Below are 20334 nucleotides of genomic sequence, written 5' to 3'. Positions count from 1 at the left end.
CAGTGGCTCTCTCTCCGTGCACGCCTCTATCAGTCAGCCGCAGCATGTTGAGATCCCAGCCGACCGATCAATCTGTTTGGGTGCCGAGGAGGAAGCGTAGGCAGTGGAATGTCTGGGAACGGATTTATAATGCCTTTGCTCTTTTCACGAGCCCCCTTCTGTCGCGCTCTCGTGCGGTTGGGTACGCTACGCGATGGCGGCAGCGGCAGTGGCGGTGCTGAAACGTCGTCACACTAATGTATAAACATGCACCTGGCAGCATCCGAGGGCTGCATGCGTAATGAGAGGACTCGGGCGGACTCCTCTGGAATCTGCGCGCGGGGTTGCTGGAGGAGACTTGAAAGAGAGCCCCTCCCAGCGAGACGGGAACATCTGTTCCACCGGCCGCACAAAAACACCTCCCTTCTTCCCTCCACTCCTCTTCCCTGTGTGCATGGCTGGCTCTCTCCCTCTCCGAGTCCCCTCCTTTCTCCCCACACTCCTGCAGTAAACAGCCAATCCCTGCTGTTCAGAATGGATATCGGCAGAGGCAGTGTCGGACAAAACAGATGGACTATGGTAGTGGCCCATGATGCAGCTACATGCTAGTTTGATACATAGTCCCTCTTTGATTTAGGAGAACATTTGCTTAGCCTTATTGTAACTTGTAACTGTAAAATGGAAGTTTGGAGTTTGGAGGAAGTAGGAGGAACACACCAAATTAATTTTGGTTAACAGCATGTGTTCTATTCTGTATGTATGCAGATTGATAGATTAGGCTATCGATAAATTGGTGGTGCATATCATTATCATTATGCATAATGAGAAATATATTCAGAGGGTTGTCTCATTCTGACAATCATGACGGTATTATTAGTCAGGACGTAATATTTTGATAAAGGTATGACGCATTTTTCAGTGTTTTCAAGTTTGTAGGAGTTTCTTAAGGCTTTGAAACAAATACCTCAGTATGAATAGCACAGTATCTCAATATATGACAGGGCAAAAAAGAAAGCATATGCTGTACTATGAAATGCTTAAAATGCAATTTGATCCGTAAGACATCAGACATCTTTAATGTTGAACGTCTTTGCACAGCTGTGTGCAGTATAACGTTCTTGATCTTATCTGAATTTACTACCATGTCGGCTGTCTCCCACATGGTCCCCTTCTGTTACTAAATAATCAATCAGCCGGAACGGCTACAGGGGAAGTTACATCCCATAATAAAGCATGGGAAACAAAGGTGTCAGGATGCTGGGCCTGACGGCTCTGCTCAGATGTTCAGGGACTCTGCTGGTGTTCTCCTCCCAGCTGTTTCTATCGGCAATGACACGTAACACACACATGCAGCGTGTAAATCCTTCTTGAGTGTAATAAACTGTTGCCAACGCTGCATGTATAGATATTTATATAGCTGTACCTCATATGGCAAGACATATGGAGTGCATAGATTTTATATGTGCTTTTTAGTTACATAACAGTCTCAGCAAATTGTTGACATATGCCCTGTACATAAAACAGACATTTTTCCCATCTTTTTTTGATATTGCCAATGATGCATGCACTTCTGTTATCTATCGAGGCTCTCAATTGCGATGAAGTCACTGTGACGCATTGCCTTAAGACTTGCGGTAAGCCAGACTGGATCCGCTAACACACCGGTAATCTTTGTTCTTCTACCGACACAGCGCTGAAAGACTCAAGCAAGAGATCCATCAACAGCGACTGGAAGATCGAGTTGCCGGGAGAGTTCGAGCTCGCCGGAACGACGGTGCGCTACGTGCGACGGGGACTGTGGGAAAAGATGTCTGCTAAGGGACCCACTAAGACACCTCTGCACCTCATGGTAAAGCCATTAGCATTGTGTGTGGGTGTGTGTGTGTGTGGGTGTGTGTGTGTGTGTGTGTGTGTGTGTGTGTGTGTGTGTGTGTGTGTGTGTGTGTGTGTGTGTGTGTGTGTGTGTGTGTGTGTGTGTGTGTGTGTGTGTGTGTGTGTGTGTGTGTGTGTGTGTGTGTGTGTGTGTGTGTGTGTGTGCGTGTGGTGGTGGTGCAGGGGAAGAAGGGGGGAGCAAGCATGTGCTCATGCATGGGGGCATAGTCTCTCCCCGCTTACTTTCCTTCTGATGTTCGGGAGGATATCCGTCTGTGTACATTAACGCTCCTGCGTCTAGTGGAAAAGGAATTCATACTTGGTAGGCTCTTAGAGAGAGAGAGAGAGAGAGAGAGAGAGAGAGAGGGCTGTTCGTCTTTGAAAGAACCCTTTGACCCCAGCGTTGAGTGGAAGTTTGGGCCGCTGGCCGGGGACTGGAAAACACATGCAGGGCACAGATGAGTGCACTTGCTTGCCTGGACGTCAGAGCGCACAGACTCGGCCTGGTCCAGGGTAAACAGGCGAAGCGCTCTCTCTCAGACATCACAACCTCATCATTTTGGGGCAATAATTTAAAGATCTCGAGCCAGTCCCATGCTTGAGCTGGAGCCTTCCATTTCAGGGGGAAAAAATCTGGAACAGATTTCTTCTGTTCCTCATGAAACGTATGTAAGATTCTTCGGTTTCCTCATGACATCATGTTCCTTCATAGTTTACTAAAACCTGCACATAAGAAATGGGTGAAGATGAAACCGGATCCTTTTAGCACCTTGTTTCACTTAAGATCGTCCTTATAGCTGGACCTGGTCAAACGTAGAAGATTAGAATCAGTTCTCCTCTCACCCATCCTGTCCCGAAAAAGATCCTTAAAGAAGAAGTCTGTTAAGTGAAGGAAACCCCAAGGCAGTCAAAGAGATTACAATTAACCTAATTAAGAAACGAAAGCAGCCTTCAGTTGCTGCCAAGCAAAGAGGTGGTGGTGGGGGGGGAGCCCTTTGGATCCTAGTCACTTGACTTCAAACAGTTTTCATCCCTGCAGAATATTTAGCTAAATTGCAGGCCAGCCTGGAGCCTGAATGGAAGCTCTGACGCTAAAGCCTGACCTTGAATGAATGCTCGGGATTGTGCAGGAACATTCGTCTGTTCTCTGTCTTTGACTACGTACAGAACTAGCGGTGGAGCCCCGGCAGGGCTTTGGTAAGGTCTGGTGATGCTTTTAACTCTCAGGAGTGTCGCGGAACTAGCCTGGATCAGAGCACACCTCATCTGTGGGAGAGGGCTCTCAGATGTTCTGGGACATGCTCACGGAGCATTTGCATAGGATAGTCCAACGCTCGAGGAAAAAGTGTCTAGTTAGGGATCACCTGAAAAGACCTAGTCCTACAGAGTATCTGCATGTTGTTATGGTGGGGGAAGTTTTGTCTACATTATAAACACAGGTGGTACAATCTTCTTTGAAATTGCTGTCTGTGGTTAATTTACAGATATACCTCCTGTTACTAGAGATGCTCCGATCAGCATTTTTGGGGCCGATCACCGATTACCGATCACCAAAATCATGATCGGCCGATTGCCGATCACTGCCGATCACAGAATGGCAGGGGAATGAGAGTCTTTTAGTCTAGCAGAGTTTGCATCATTTGCATCATTTGTAGAATAACTAACTATGAATTAATGTAAGTGGCATAGAAGACAGTAGGCCTATAGGCTAGTCAAGATGTTGAAGAACAACCATTTATCGATTTGTATTTAGTAAATGAAATAACTCTAGCCATCTTTTCCAAATATGCAGCGAGACATAAAATGATTTCATACAAGGAGGGGGTCAGGCAGACCAACACACAGATCACCTAAATGAGATGGGACCAAATTACATTGCCTAGACTATTTGAAAAGTAGGCCTATAGCCTCTAAATACACTGACTACATTAAATGAAAAACGTGTTAGCCTACACCAAAACCTACTGCCACAAAGTGCAAAACTATGGCTTTTTCTCTGTTCCAAATCCCAAAAAAAGAATCAATGTAAGCTACTGTAAGCAATAAATTGCAAGCCTTTTTTCTCTTGGAATCCCCCATGACTGAAACATGCCGTTAAATGCCACCAGTTTGAGTCAATAAAGTGCACTGTTAAGCTAGCAGGGACATTGGACAGGCGTCTGCGCTTGGGAAGCTATTACTCTATTCTTCAGCTTGTCAATTTGGAGATACACATTAGTATTTCATGCCTGCGGGTTCATATCGTGGATCAAGGCAGGTTAGGGCCGACTTACATTGCACGATATTGCCATGTTTTCACAGTCAGCGAATAAATATCCAAAGTCGGGACAGAAATCATGGCGCGGCGCGCTCCCGTTAACTCGTTTAATGTAAGGTGTCAATTAGCGGTTGTAAGCCAGTCGGAGTCTTTTTCTAGTTTTGCCGTTACGACAATATCAAACATGTCTGATATTATCGCATGTCTGCATAGTCTGTGACTAGTTTGTGACTTAAAACTCTATGACTTGTCTTTAGATGTGAGAGTCTGACTGTCTTTCAAAAATCTTTTAGGCTACAAATATTTGCAAAATCGTAACTACTGTCCTCCACAACGAATAGAGGTTGTTCGTGGAGGCAAATTTAATTCTGAACGTGATGTCTCTCCATCTCTTATTATCCCTATCGTTAGTAGGCCTACAGTCGGCTGATTGAAGGGTGGGGAAGTTAGCTGGTTTAGTTTCTCATATACCCGACATATTCAGTTTCCGTCAGTGGTGTTAAAACGTCTTTGGTGGCTTCCACCTCGAGGGATTTCAGCACGACATATATAGCAAATGGTTAATTTTACACTGACTGAACCTTTAGCCTACTCATGTTTGCCACTGCAAGCTCCTATCTACTCTAGGCTACTGTTGTGTGCCTGTGCGCCGCGCCTGGAGGTGGAAAAAAGTCACGCAAGTAATTTAGGTCACATGATCGGCTTTTTTGATCGGCGCTTTTGGGCTTCACCGATCAAGCCATTTTTAGCCAATATCGGCCGATCATGATCGGCGGCCGATCGATCGGAGCATCACTACCTGTTACCCAACAAGACAGTGCTTTCCTGTCTTACCTGTCTTTCCTGTTGTATGTTTTGCCACGTTTGCCTAAAATACATTCCTAAATATGAATATCATAAAAATGCTATGGAAATATTTGAAGCTTCAATATAAAGAGCTGTTCACACCATGAACGATAACTATAATGACATGAAAAATATTGTTCTTGTTAATATGAATGATGACATTCACACATAAACTATAACGATGATGACATGAAAAACAATATGGTTGGGGATCACTTTGAGTAGAATAGAGACTTTTTTTGTCGTTGGCCAGTGTGGACGCTGTTATCGTTATCGTTCTTGATGTGAATGCTGCTTAAGAGGACTTTACCCATGAGTGTATTTCTGACTGTGTTGTCCAGGTACTCCTGTTCCACGACCAGACGTACGGGATCCACTACGAGTACACGGTGTCTCTGAACCAGTCCCAGGAGAACCGCAGCGAGGCCCAGCGGGAGCCGGAGCACCTCTTCCTGTGGACGCACAGCAGCTGGGAAGGGTGTAGTGTCCAGTGCGGTGGAGGTCAGTCAGCCCCCCCCCAAAAAAGCCATTTTATTCAAAAGCTACTGGTTATTCACGTTATTCCTTCCTTATTATACCTTAAGTGTTTTAGCATTTTAGACAGTAAATAATCAGATAAAGCTTTTGGGTAAAAATAAAGAAAACACTTCATAAGAACATTTTATGACAATTATGTGTTGACGTAAGCCTACTGTGCTGAGAATGGCTAGTCCGGCTGTTTCCTCCCAAACTTGCCTCTCTGTCCTCTTCTCCTCTGTTATCCTCATCTATCCCAATTAGCCAGAACTAGCCGATCGGAAGATTGAGCACGAGGCGGAAGGAAATGCATTTCTAAACTGGGCACATCGTAATAAGGTGTATAGAGATTGCACACCAGGTACACCAGGCATCGAGCTGGTGTGTAACTATGCAGTTTATACATTAGTCATTAGGTGAACCTCACTTCCAGTGTCTTTAAAGATGTACTAGTTAGAGATGCTAGTACCCATGGATTTTAGCTTCCATGCTAGCGCACTCACCTCCCAATCCTGAGGTGCTGCGAGTTGCGGGTTCAAGTCCAGGCAGGTGCAAGGCTGAACCATGGGGTCCAAACAAGGTTACATGAACACATCTGGACTTGAATGCACTAGCAGCAATGGTAATTGACCACTTTGGTCAAGAAGCCTTGCAGTATTGCCTTTGTGTGGCGAAAAATCACACAGCACACAGCAACGACTGCCCAACACCACATAGGCAACATACTACTGCTAGCTCATTGTGCGGATATAGCAATAGTTAGACTCTTGCACTGAAAGGAACTGTGAGTTCTTCTTCTAAAAAGGTTCAACAGAAAATCCTGAGGCTTTGTAGAACCTTTTGGCTGTTCTCCACGGAGTGAGTACCCAAACTGTATTGTCTCTCGTGAATATTCACTTACTGTTGATGAAATTATTTGGGCGTGGGACAAATGGAGACAGAGAACTGGAAATCTTGACGCTTACCACACAAGCAGATGTGCCAAACCATTAGTGGAATAGTTTCCCTGCTATCTCAAACGCCTGATTCCAGCGAGAGACCCAGGAGTTTGTCGAAAAAGAATGGCTGCTGTCCTGAAACTCGTTTTTTGGATGGGGGAACCTCTCTGACTACACTCGCGGTCTCTGAGGATCTACCAGCTTAATTATTTGTTTATGTATGATTCAATGCCTGACTTCTAGCTGATCTGAAAAGCTGAATTCTCACGCAGTGTTCTCATTAAGTCTCCACTGCCTGTAATTGAATCAAGCCGCTGCTGATTTGATATTGGATTTAATAACTTTGGATTGAATTCTGGCAGGATGTGAGCCCTTTGTCTGCTGGCTTTCATGGGTGTGACTGCGCTTGTATGACTCTGGTAGACAGCTGCTTTCTGTTGAACTTCCCAGACAGTTAAGAATTCGTATTAAATTTATATGCGTGTCTTGCAAACGTTTGAGAGGGAATAAATGATTTTTCTTTTGATAAAAGGCAGTGGTGCGCCAAGCTGAGACGGAATGTGCTTCCCAACCAATGTTAAAATATTCATTTTGGTGAGGACACAGGCAGAGGGATTGTTCCTTCAGTCTTTAAAAGGCATCTTTGCACGACCTTGACTGTGGCGAAATGTGGAAAAGAGAATGGATGTCTTGGGGAGAGAGCTGATCAGCGGGGATGGTTTCACGGTTCTAAAGGGTCCGGAGCGTGGCGAATCACAACACAAGACTCACACTAGTCCCACTTCCCTCCCGAGTCGACGCTGTTGTTTTGAAAATAGCTGTCATAATCTTGAACGTGCCACATCTGTGTGTCGCGCTGGCGTGCTAATCTGGCGCTCCCAGCGGTCTCTGGGCAAATGGCGGCAAGCCCACACTTCACACAGGCCAGAGGCAAACAGGGGGGCCCGCCGGCGCAGAACAGCGAGGGAGAGAGAGAGCCGGCATCCAACCCCGGCGCTGCTCCTATCCCATCATGCACCACGGCTATCTGCTTGTGCCGGTGCAGAGACAGATCTACTCACACCCCATTTGAACAGTGACTCAGCATGGTCCGCTGTGAACCAAATACGAGGCGCGCGGACAGTCTTTGTCGTTTAGTTCTCAAACTTGCGAGACTTTAATGCTCTTGAAAGATGACGTTAATGATTTGTTGGATCATCACACAAAGTCTCCAAAGCAATATCTGTAATCGCCTGCGACATCTTCTGAGAGCATTTGTTGAAGCTAGCCAGCATGATATTATGTATGGGGTGTTGGGAGGCATCTAATTGCCAATTGATGTAAAATAATAAGTGTGAGAGAGGGACTCTCAAAGGAAAGGAGACAGCCCAGGGAGCCAGTCATCATGGGTCTAATTGTAATGTAAACTGCACGGAGACATCACTGATTTCCTAAGACTACACTGAATGATCGTCCTTGTGCTTTTGAATGTGGCCCTCGGGTTGTTTAGAGATCTCATGCAGACGTGCTTAAGTGTTGGCCAACAGCGACTTGTCGAGATGGAACATACTTCTTCTGAGTTGCCGTGGTTACCATAAATCATTGTTCCTTTTCAGTAACATTTCAGACATAGACTAAACAGTACAAAGAGATTCCTTGTTGAATGGGGAGCACAACGATTCTCTCTAGGACCCGGCAGAGACTGAAGCTGAAGCCGAAGCCGTGCGCTGCTTTGTGTTTTCTGACGTGGAATTCGTGACAGTCTAGCTGGGCTTGGATTGGCCCTGTGTCATAGAGCCTCAAGTTTTGCCTTGGCCTGCATGCGGGTATATACTTAACACAGAAGTGCACAAAATGAATGTCACATAGTGTATAACAGTTGGGTGTGTTTGGCCAGGCAGGCTCAAAGAAACAGACTAACTACAGTATGTAATTGACAGTGCTGCTTATAAAGCTCTTTGAAAAATGCTTCGCCCCCCTGCCATCCGAGTTGGTTTGCCCCAGGTGGCTTCCCAGTATGGGGACAAGATTTGGACTGCTTGGTTTGGCTTGGCACATTCATCACAACAGAAAATTAATGAGCTTATCCCCCAGCCTGGCACGCTGCCTCTGTTTTAGGCTAAGAATGCTTTTAAGGGTCCTTATTTGAGCCACGTCGCACATTGCACATGAAGGGGTCAGTGCGTTACTCCAGGACTAATTTGGGCAGAGTCCAGTTGTCCACTAAAAATAGCCCCCCGTTTTGCCATTGAGGTCATTACTTCTAATTAACTATGTTTGAGTCTGTAATTGCCTCTCAATTAGACAAGGCTATGATGCAGATTAGTCAAAGGTCAGCTGGGGCTCTGCTAAATCTCGACCAGTGGGTGAGCTGCAGTACATGATACCTTGCTTTTCTGGAGCAACATGTGTCTGGTCATGCCGGAGCAAACTGTTCCATTACCTCAGTATTATTCGACGGCTTAAATAGATGAGCACATGTGAAATGGCTGAGTTCATTCAAATAGTCCAATACTTTACAAAATGCTTAATTGTGTGTGATGACTGTTTACTATGATTGTAATTGTGGTGTCAAGAAGAGCCTGAATAAATGACTCCTATGAGGACTCAACGGTGTGTTTTGACGAGTCTTTTCCTGTTTACGTCCCCAGGCCAGAGAAAGACGGTGGTGGCTTGCATGAAGCTACTCAATAAGACCATGACCCTCGCGAACGACAGCCAATGTCAGCCCGCCAACCGTCCGGCACCTCAGATGCGGCACTGCAACACCCACCCGTGCCAGTACCGGTAAGAGCCTCACCAGTGCCAACACTCGCTCAGCACTTCCCTGGAGAGCCTCAGGTGCGCATAACCGAGGAAACGCTTGGCTAATTGCACAGCTCGGTCCCATTTGCACATTTATGAGGGAGAGCAGAGGCACAGAATTGAAGAGCGCTGGTTTCCACTCCAAAAGAAGGTGATATATCTCCGTTAGCTGAGGCGGGGGGGTGGTCTAGCGTTATGAAAGTTTAGTATGTTGCCACTTATTGAAGTATTATAGTCTTGTCTTCAATAAAGCCAGCAGTAGTGAACGTTATTAAATAAAGCCTGTGTGCACCCAACCAAACTTAATAAAGAGTGCAGTGTGCTCTGGCTTTCCTCATATGTTCTCTATTTGGGAAACGTGTCTGGAAATATCTTTTTTGAGCTCCGCTTTGATGCAATTAAAGAATTCAACCGCTCATGCGTGGTTTTTTATGTCTGCAGCGTCGTTAAGTTGCGCACTGCATTTCAATTTTAGACTGCTGAGAAAAGAAACAGTTAAGAGAAGCTTTCTGACGAAACCTGGCAGTCTTACCTAAAGGCCAGTTGAGGTTGTGTGTGTGTATGTGTGTGTGTGTGTGTGTGCGTATTGTGTGGGCCCTTGTCCTTTCCCTCACTCCCATTGAGCCCCGGACACACAGACGCTCCCTCACACACTCCGCCCGCAGTCTGTGTTTGTGTGCAGCTGCATGGCCACAGTGGTGACGTGTGGAAGAGGAAATATAAAAGTCTCATTTGAGGCACTAATGAATTGCAGGAGTCCGCACGACCGTCCGGAGAGAGAGATAGCGATAGCCCTGATGGAAGAAGCAGAGAGACGCCGACGACGACGACAACGACAAGCGAGGCATGACCGGTCACTTAACTTGGCTAACGGTTAACGTTTTTGTCAATGCATCGGAGATATGTCGAGGCTTCCGCCATTCGACGGGGGTTGCGAGATCACAGAGATGTAATGGACATTGTTAAGGGCTCATTCTCGAGCGCTGACCTGTGCCAGAGTGTTCCCATGCCCCACCTGTCACTCACTTAGCGCTGGCCTTTGCTGGCGTGGCTGGTGTTTCTCAGAGAATGTAGACTGCTGCAGATAACCAACAGACTTAAGCTTGTAAGATTACTAGGGGCAGTTTCCTGTGTCTCTCCAGGGATGGTGTGAGTCAACTTGCAGTCACCCGCCTGGAATCTAAATAGCATAATAAGACAATTGTAGGAGATTCATTTAGATAGCAGTGTGTGCTAATCAATGTATTTTCTCTTGATCGCTTTTTTCGGTTTGACTGTGCGCTCCGGATAGCGTGTCGAGGCTGCAGGCTCCCCCTCTCTTAGATCTTTGGTGACAGATGTGTGCAGAAAGCTTCCCGGGCTTAGCTTAGCTAGTCAATCTTATTTATGTCTTCCCTCACAAAGCTGCTGAAACCATTTATTCTCCACGCTTCAGTGTCATTACTGCAGATCTACAGATGCGAGTGATATGTGTGTTTTGCGGACTCCAAAGAGAATGGTAATGAGAGGAAGCATCCTGGATCCGTGGTGAAGACAACCAGAAAGGAGCTCCCAGGCTTAACATGGAGATCTGAAGAAATGAAAAGAGAACGTCCCAGCCTTTTGTAGTTGTTCTAACACAGCCATGTTTTATCTGTGTATTCGACTTCAGAGAGAACACAGCTTTTCGAAGTCCCTCAGATGTTCCCCGCTACTCCATCATCTCCATAGAACAGTAGATGTTCTGGAGAACGTAGAACCAGTAGATGCTGCATAATCTCAAACTTTTGTTTTAATTAGCAGCTTTTCGAAGTCCCTCAGATGTTCCCCGCTACTCCATCATCTCCATAGAACAGTAGATGTTCTGGAGAACGTAGAACCAGTAGATGCTGCATAATCTCAAACTTTTGTTTTAATTAGCAGCTGTTTGAAGGGTTCTGTGAGAGCTTCATGCCTATCACTCAGTGTTCTGTTGCATTTGCTCCTAACTGCCATTTGCATGGTAACGAGTTGTCTAGTGTGAGGGTCGGTGTGTTTACCGTTTGGCTGGTCTCACTGTGGCGCTGTAGGCCTCTGCGGAGGATGACGCCTCTCTGAGGTTATTTCCCATGACGCTGATGCTGGTGGGTGCTTTGTCTTCTGCCAGGTTGTTCAGCCACAGGGGATGTGCGCCCAACGAAATCTGCTGCATAAGCATGACATTGTGAGAAGTGTCAAATGTCTGTTTTGTTCTCTGCTGTTGTTGCATGACTCACTCTGTCTGTGTTTGTGTATCTCCCCCAACCCCACCCTCTCTCTCTCTCTCTCTCTCTCTCTCTCTCTCTCTCTCTCTTTTCCCTTTGTTTATTTGTTTCTTTGTTTCTCTCTCTCTCTCTCTCTCAGCTGGGTGACCGGGGACTGGGGGCGGTGCTCGGTGACGTGTGGGAAGGGCTTGCAGCTGCGTGACGTGGTGTGCGTGCACCAGCTCCAGAACGGCTCCTACGTCAACACCAGGGACCTGTACTGCGTCAGCGGCAAGCCCTCGGCCGTGCAGGGCTGCGACGGCCGCGACTGCCTCACCGTGTGGGAGGCCTCCGAGTGGTCCAGGGTACCTCTCATCCTCCATCCTTTACACTTCGACAATATTAGATTTTTTTATTGATTTCACAGGTTAAAACAAAGAGCAATTTACATCAAAAGGCTTTTTTTCCATTTTTCTTCAAACGCACACCCTTTCATTCCCCACCCTCCCCAGTCATCCACACTGCATTGTCTACAGTGGACAGATCCTCTACATACACTTTGGACACATCCACAGCATGGGCATGGGTTTCTACATATATGGGGAAGGGGCGGGTATTTGCTTTACAGCTGGTTTCAGACCGAAGATGCTTCTTGTGTTTCTTGGCATCTTTCATTTTCCCTATGGTGGCTGTGTGGTGGTTTCTGTTTCTCTCATTCTGTCATTCTCTCTCTGCCTCTGTCTCTCTTTCTCTCTCTCTCTGTCATTCGCTTGATGGATTATCTTTTCAGTTCATTAGTTGATTGCTAGAGAGGCTCTAATGGGGCTCCACAGGAGCGCCCCCATAAATGACTAACCCCCCCCCCCCCCCCCCCCACCCCCCATCTCCCTCTTCTCCACCCAGTGTTCGTCAGACTGCGGCCGTGGGACGCGGAGGCGCACCGTCACCTGCACCAACCCCCAGGGCCGCTGTGACCCGGTGTCCCGCCCGGCAGAGGAGGAGGCCTGTGAGGACCACTCCAAGTGCTACGAGTGGAAGACTGGAGACTGGTCAAAGGTATAATAATAATAATAATACAAAAATAGCATGTTTTTATTTATATGGTGCCTTTCTCAAACACAAGGTCGTATACTGCTGCGGGGTAGGTGAGGGTCATCGCTCTCTCTCTCCCATTCACCTGTCTCTCTTCACTGTCCTACCTTGAGTTAAGGCAAAAAGCCGAAACTATACTTAAAGGTGCAGTCAGCGATTGTGCAGAAAGTCACATTTGTTTAGGTGTATGTTTATATTTAATGATTAGCAGCTGCTTTTTGTCCAAAACAACGTACGTTATATTTTAACCAAGGACCAAACAAAACATATCAGAGAGGTCTCTCACCCATTCCTTCAGTATTCCTTTCCCACAATTCATTTTTGTTGGGTGGAACGGCTGCCCTCACTATCTTTGCTTCCAGTTTTCAGAGCCTGGGCGGGATACAGAACATTTTTATAGTGTACCCACGGAATAGTCCACTAGCGAATCACGTGGAGATGATTGCTGAATATGACAAGACAAACACCAGCAAACATGTGACAAAACATGGGCTTGAAATCCCATAATATTGCCGACGGTCCCTTTTATAGAGGATGTTTTTCACATGTGTGTCTGTTAGCCGTGCAGTAGTCTAGTTGCACTATTCCCAGTTGAAGGCGATAGCAGTTTTCTCACTGGAACAGTAAACCATGGGTATTCTCTGTTCTGACATTCACTCTTGCTTCTAACTTGTAGCCGAGCTATTATGTCAATGGAAAATGCACTCTTGAGTATATATATACTGTATATGCAATTGATGCTGACTTGTTATGTGCCATGTATGCACCAAAAACGTCTCGCCTTCTTAAACACACATTGTCCATCAGCTCACAGAGTGTACTCAGCAGCTCAAAATGATGATGGCGCACACGCAAACAGTCCCTCAAGCACGGCAAGCCCTGAAATCGCTATGAAAACATATAGTCTATGAGGAGCCATTACTGGAATAGGCATCTCTCGGTGACAGCACTTGGCAATGATATTGAGTGTCCTTTCCCAATCACAGGTTTGTCGGCTATTATGCGGGAAGCTTGTCTCTCTGTCTCCGTCTCCTTCTCGAAAAAACCCCAAAAAAAAGCATATATCCATCCCCAGCTCATTAATCTACGTTTTTTAAGGAGAAAATACAGAATGAGGGAGAGAGGAAGAGAGAGAGAGAAAAAAAAGAAGCACTCTCCTTCCAGCCAGATGTCCCTTTCCACTCGATTTGCGCTCCCACGCTCTCCCGTGCTGTGGCGGACGCAGACATGGTGCCAGTCCTGGTGCGGGCATGTTGACAAATTGCTCGGCTGCACCTGTCTGTTGCGGTAATGGGCTAACGGGAGTTCCTCTACGGAGTGCCTGCTTTGAAGAGACGTCTCAACTCCCAGCCTCAACTGGCTTTCTTGTCTTTCTTGTTTCGCTGTGTGTGTGTGTGAGAGGCCGCCCCCCCCCCCCCACACACACACACCCCCCCACCCCCAATCACTACTGGTTGATGTGTTGTTTGATCAGATATGAAATACATTCAGCACCTTTGAATGATTTTGATGAGGGCAGGCACGTCTTTGATACTTTAACAGTGTGACTTGTTCTCCCAGCTGTGAGCTGTCAGTTTGAGCCCAGTGTCATGTCCTTTGTGTGCAGTGTATCCCCTTCACATCTTGTGCTGTTTTTAGAAAATCTGCACTACTGACAGCCTCATGAATTAGCATTAGATCTAACTGCAGTTCATTGAGAAGGAGCATTTAAAAAACGTTAGGAATATTGTTTAAGAATGCTAATTGCTGTGTACGGTCACATAGTCGGTCTCTGTAGCGCCGTTGCTATTTTGAGCTGATAGTGTTTTCCTACGGGATGGTGTTACATACTCAGCGTTACCCAGAATGACCTTCTACCCAGAGGGGATCCGGTTGCTGATACATTGACAGTGGGATGCGCTGGGCTGGGCCACATCTGTGCTCGGCTTCTCTGCCGCCGCTGCCGTGGGTTTGGTGGAAAGCTGGTTAACCCCGCTCTCCGGGGCTGGTTATCCGCTGCAGCCCGGCACCAGCTGCTCCCACCGCCACGGCCGCCGCCAAGAGCGCAGATCGCGGCCGCGCTCCCCATCTCTGTCGCCCCTCGTTCACCGCACCCCTGAGGATTCTGGGTAATCTCCTAGAACAACACACTGCAGCGGTTGCTTTTTTCACTGTGCTGCAGTAATGAGCATCTACTTACGCGGCGAAACCCCCCCCCCCCCCCCCTTCCTCCGACTGGGAGAGAGGACAGTGTGAATCCAATTTCTCATTAAAGCTGCTAAACAAGGCAGGCGCCAGACTCTCAGAGCACGGCCCTGTCTGCTGATGAGGGAAACAATGCCACTTGCCAGGCGCGTTTAATCCTCAGTCATTCCCACAAGTTTACTGCATTTTTCGCCGAATCGGGTCAGAGAGTCCAGAAAAGCACAAAACCAATGGCCAAAGCAACTCATCTCCAGCCTGCGGCGAACGCAGACGCGTTTGAAGGCGAAGCGACCGTTAGTCTTCTCTCCAGGTTACTGCCGGCAGTAACTCACTGACCTCCGTAGAGCACTTAATGTCCGTCGGTCACAGAGAGGTCTGAGACTGACACGAGCAGCATACGTGGAACAGAACGCTAACAGCCCGGCTGGAGATTCTCCTCACTTTATCGCCTCTTTGCGTAATACTTTTTCAGAAGTGAAAACAAGCTGAAAAGGTGCGCACAGACGGTTCGGTAAACAGCTGTATATCAAGCTGCTCATCTAGTCACAACTTAGCCACAGCACCGTAGCTGTGTAAGCAATTGTAAGCTGCAAATGATGTTGATGTTGTTTTTGAGCGACTGGCTCTGATTAAGTCTCTCAACCAAAAGCCCGTATCAGCTGACATTGTGGAGTCGCGGTGCAGACATCGAAGAATCTTGTAATCATTCTCGCACAGGGTCATAAAATCGAGATTGCTCTCGACCCAGATGTCATCTTTTGACTGGCCGACTGTCTTGCCTTCGTGCTTGGTGGCGACATGGTGCTGTTTGTGTCTTTTTTATTTTTTTTATGAGTGACTTTCAAGAGCCCGTAGCAGGCGTGAGCCTGAAGGTCAGTCCAACAGGGCAAGCAGGGAGTCGTGAAATCCCCCCTCCCCCTCCCTCCCCCTCCCTCCCACCCCCCCAGCCAAAAAGGAACTGGAAAACTCTGAGCTTTATGCCTCCCCGTGCGCGTTGGCCGAGTGCGGGCGCGCTCACCTTTCAACCTGCCGCCTCGCCCGCACATCTGCTAAAGTCGTCGTCCAAGTGAGAGGAGAGAGAGAAAGAGAGAGATAGAAAGAGAGAGAGAGAGATAGATAGGGAGAGAGACAGAGAGAAAGAAAGAGAGAGAGAGCGACCGCGGCCGCTGAATGACTTGCAAAGGTTGTGCGGGCGAGTGCGACAGGGAGCCAGAGTTTGTGTGTCAAGGCTTGGGGTTGGGGGGGGCACGAGGCTGAGGTGAACAGAGCCGTTAAGAGCTAATCGCGCGGTGTGGGCCGGGCCCAAGTGACGTCATTGGCGCTGATGAAATAGCTGAGCGGGCTCTTGTTCAGGAGTGGACCACATGTGGTTCTCGCTGAGCGAAAGCAAGCCACGGCAGTCCCTATCTCCAGATGACAAGCACAACCCTTGAGTTCAAACAAGTGTGTGTGTGTATGTGTGTGTGTGTGTGTGTGTGTGTGTGTGTGTGTGTGAGTGAGAGAAAAAGAGACCCATGGGGAGAGAGTGCCCTCGTTTTAGAGAAAGACAGAGAACAGCGTGCAGATAAAACTGTCAGCAAAAGATGGTCAAAACCAAACTTCTCTTTCACCACGGAGGCCGTGGTTTTCCCTTACACACATTTCGCAACAGAGTCGTGGTGAAATCAAGCCATTTGTTTTACTAGAGGGTCTTGGTAGAATCAGAGTCCTCATGCGAAGCCAAGGCGGTCCTGGAAATGTCGCTCTTCCTGCCAATGGCTGAAATGGGCCCCCTCTTCCGTGCATGTCTTAAAGGCCAGCTCGGGCTGGACTGTGCCCTGTAACAGTATAACAGATTTACAGTATTAATGATCCCCTGGAGAATGTGCTGATCGGAGCTTAGAGGAGATTACTGTATAGGGAATCAGGGTTCCAGTGTGATATACATGCTGTGGTGTGTGACCTGTCTGCAGAATGGAGATAGTCATGTTGTTAGGGAGGGAGAAAACATGACTTGCAAGTGCAAATAGGACATAAACCGAGATTTTTGTTTTCCATTGCTTACTCCATGAGATGGTCCAAAATCGTTTTTGTAAAATTGTCCGTAAAATTGCAATGCTCATTTCAAGCTCAATTGCTCAATTGCTCGAGCGGTATTAGTTGTGGTACCGTGTCAAAATTCGAGGGTGTAAGGCAGTGAATGAGTGGTGGCCAGGTCACCGGATGAACTGCTCTCCTCTAGCTGCATTGTGTGTGACATGAACCCCTGTTCTCAGGTGAATAAACGATAGCCATTCATTTACAATGTCCTCTTCCCTCAGATTGTGACTGCGTTGCCATTTTGAATGGAAATTGTTGAAGGCAGTTTGTTTCACTAACTGTACACGAAACACCAGTATGTCTGTCTTTCCGTCTAGAGGTAGCCTTTCACAGAGTTCCCTGTCACGGTGCACACATCCCTCCAGCTCTGACGTTTTAACAGTAAGCAGACTTTAGCTCAGGCTCCTAAGGGCACCATTAGCTTTGATGTGCCATTGAATATCCTCACAGAGGCCACAGGGCCAGACCTGCTTGTGTGTTATGCGCATGGTGTCATTCTCCCATTAATGATGCATGCCGGTCCATAGGAGGGTCGGCCGGTCCTCAGCGGCGCGCTGTGAGGGGGTTTTATGTCCGACTTGGAGCCGAGACTCGCCACGGCTGACGCTGTTTTACTGCACTCCGACGGGAGGCCAAGCGGTTGATCCGTCCAGCAGTCGCCATGACGATTTCATTTTTCACCACTCCGACATTTTTTTCCCCCCCTTGTTCCCTCTCCTCTCCTTGGGTGAAACACTGTATTGTGATGAAAGGACTTTGGGCTGCTCTTGTCTGCGAGAGCCACACAGATGAATTGTGTCATGTGAGGAATAATAGGCAGCGCACACATCTGTAATAAACTGTGCCGACTAGTTTTCCCCTCCCTCCGGGCCTATTCGGAGTGTTGTGACTTGTTGTGGGATTATTTTGCCTAATTGAGTGGGGATCTATTCAGGGATACAGTCATCATTGTAAGTCTGCCACCCTTCCAGTGTGTTTGCTTCTGCCAAAGCTCGTATAATGGCGGCATTCATCCTAAACATATCAAAGAATAAGTTTATTAGAGCGTATTAAAGTATCACTCCGATAAGCCGATTGAATTTAGCTCGCCAAGTTATTAGCAAATGCGCCTCCGCAGGGGAGCGGATCTCTCGCGAGTGCGAAGATCACAGCCAAAACCTTATCTGGATTCTGACTGCTGTCTTGTGGGACGCTTAATGAATTGTGTTATCCGGCCAACGTTTTTTTTTTTTTTTCCCAATTTGTCCCGATTTTAGAATTACGATGAGTGAGTTACGACATGTCTGTCCTCTGATTTGGAGGCTTACTCTCGTACGCTGTTGATCATCGTGATCAGTTATGGTTACAGTCACGCACATGTGGAGAAATAAGCTGAGTGATGGCATTGAAGGATTACGATTAGATCATACTGGGAGCTCTGTGCGAGATGGGCTGGGTATATCCATTGTACGGTCAAGGAAAAGTCAAGCAAACAAGTCTGCATCTTGAAACCAAACATACGTGAATGAAGCCACTAATTCTTCCTTCTTCCCCCCGTGCATTGTGAAGCCTTTCAACACAGTTTGTATTACTGTAATCTCTCACTGTTGATCTGCAGGGCATGGGTGTGGATGAAGTGCTCTCTTCCTACACAACAAGTGTTTGTGCTCCTTTGCTTGTGTTATTTCTTTTTTTTATTGCGTACAAGAAAAAGTTGTTTGCCGTAGGCTACTTCCAAAAAGCTTTGGTAAGAGGTTCAGTGTATCATTTCCAGTTCGATTTCACTGCTGGTTACACCCCTTGGAAAGTGAAGAGAAGGTCCCCAGACCCATTCTCCAACCCAGTTGAGACGCAAGGAGCGGTCGTCTGATACTAGCCAGGCTGACACAAAACTGAAATGTACAAAAGATTCTAAAACTATGACTAGTCAGCAGCGGAGCAAAAGCCCCATTAATTTTGCATTTGTTACCCTGAAGTGCCTGATATGGCTCATTATATCTAGATTGATCATCCAAACATCCTGATGAAATGCACTGTACTCTCTTGGCCTTGTGCAGTCGTAATGATCTCTCGAGAGTAAGAGAGTTTTCCTGTAAGTTTGCTTTAGCGGTCTTGAAAGTATAATTTCATGTCAGGCTAATTTGCCTTTCAAGTGTTTTGCCCCGAGGCACCGAATTTGGCTGATTTGTTTGGCTGATTTTTTTCTTTTTGCCTTTTCTCTCTATTCAGCTGTATCGGGCAAAAGACGAGCTAGCAAATAAAACACACCCAAACTAGCTTCCTCCATTTCGGCTCTGAGCGTGCGAATTAACCGTCTGCCTGTGATGCATTGCAGTGCTCTTCCTCGTGCGGCCGGGCCCTCCAGTCCAGAGTCGTCCAGTGCATGCACCGTGTGACCGGTCGCCATGGCAACGACTGCCCGGCTGTGCTCAAGCCCCCGGCCTACCGGCAGTGCCACCTGGGGGCGTGCAACGAGAAAGTCAACGTCAACACCATCACCTCCCCCAGACTGGGTAAGAGTACACATACACATACACATACACACACACACACACATACATACACAAAAACACACATACACACACACACACACACACACACACACATACACATACACACACAAACACACACACACACGCAAGCACAAACACACACACACACACACACACACACACACACATATTACATACACATACACACACATACACACACACACACACACACACACACACACACACACACACACATCTCCACCCCCCATCAAAGCCACCGTGAGCTCTTTTTGAGCTTGTGTCCAGGTTGTGTCCGACTGTGAGCCAAATGCCCTTTGCGAGTTCTCTGAGTTATTGCATGAGTCGTTGCGAGTGGTGAAAGTGACCTCATGGCATGGTGTTGGCATCTCCCCGCAGCGGCGCTGACGTACAAGTGCACGGGCGACCAGTGGACGGTGTACTGCAGGGTGGTCCGGGAGAAGAACCTGTGCCAGGACATGAGGTGGTACCAGCGGTGCTGCCAGACCTGTAGAGACTTTTATGCCAACAAAATGCCACACAACAGTTAATGACCTCGCAGCCGATGGATAGGGTTGTCTCATTTGACATGTTCAGATTATTATTAATATTATTGTTGTTATTATGATGATGATGATTATTATTCTTATGATTATTATTATTATTATTATGATAGAAGGCGTTATGTCCATTAATATTGATGGAATAATATCATAAAACTCTAAACTGTTCATATGCATGAACATACATTTCAAGTGAGATCTAAAGCTAAAAGATGTTAAGATGACTTGAAAAACACTTTTTTTTTGTTTGTTTGACTTTTGCTGTAAACCAAAGTGAGTGACTTATAGACATGAGAGGTCACTGTTCAGCCCATCAGGATGGCTGTTGCACAGTGTGAGAACTTCAGCAGGCCCTGTTTTCCAATCACCACTGGCTGGCCAGGAACCCAAGAATGGGCACTGGAACCTGTTTTTTTCCACTTTACTTCCCAGATATTTTTTATTTGTTTGTTTGTTTTGTTTTACTGTATGTTTATTATCTGTCTGTTTTATTTTATTTTATTGTATTGTATGAAGAGCCACCATCAAGTAGTA

The 20334-nt window shown here is 47.0% G+C and overlaps 1 protein-coding gene across 1 annotated transcript in view; it reads left to right on the top strand.

Annotated features, from left to right (window-relative positions):
* The window catches only part of adamts17 (ADAM metallopeptidase with thrombospondin type 1 motif, 17), a 76632-nt gene extending 56733 nt beyond the window's left edge, over positions 1-19899 (top strand). The window contains exons 17-23 of the mRNA XM_062549955.1: positions 1671-1828; positions 5296-5455; positions 9039-9174; positions 11554-11758; positions 12297-12449; positions 19063-19240; positions 19637-19899. Of these exons, the coding sequence (XP_062405939.1) occupies positions 1671-1828; positions 5296-5455; positions 9039-9174; positions 11554-11758; positions 12297-12449; positions 19063-19240; positions 19637-19788 (1142 nt within the window). The 3' untranslated portion in view covers positions 19789-19899. The remainder of the gene's footprint in view (positions 1-1670; positions 1829-5295; positions 5456-9038; positions 9175-11553; positions 11759-12296; positions 12450-19062; positions 19241-19636) is intronic.
* The last annotated feature ends 435 nt before the right edge of the window (positions 19900-20334 follow it).

The sequence above is a fragment of the Sardina pilchardus genome, chromosome 11 (assembly GCF_963854185.1).
Source record: "Sardina pilchardus chromosome 11, fSarPil1.1, whole genome shotgun sequence".
Taxonomy (NCBI): domain Eukaryota; kingdom Metazoa; phylum Chordata; class Actinopteri; order Clupeiformes; family Clupeidae; genus Sardina; species Sardina pilchardus.
The sequence above is the reverse complement of the archived record's forward strand: the minus strand, read 5'-3'. Positions and strand labels throughout refer to the sequence as shown.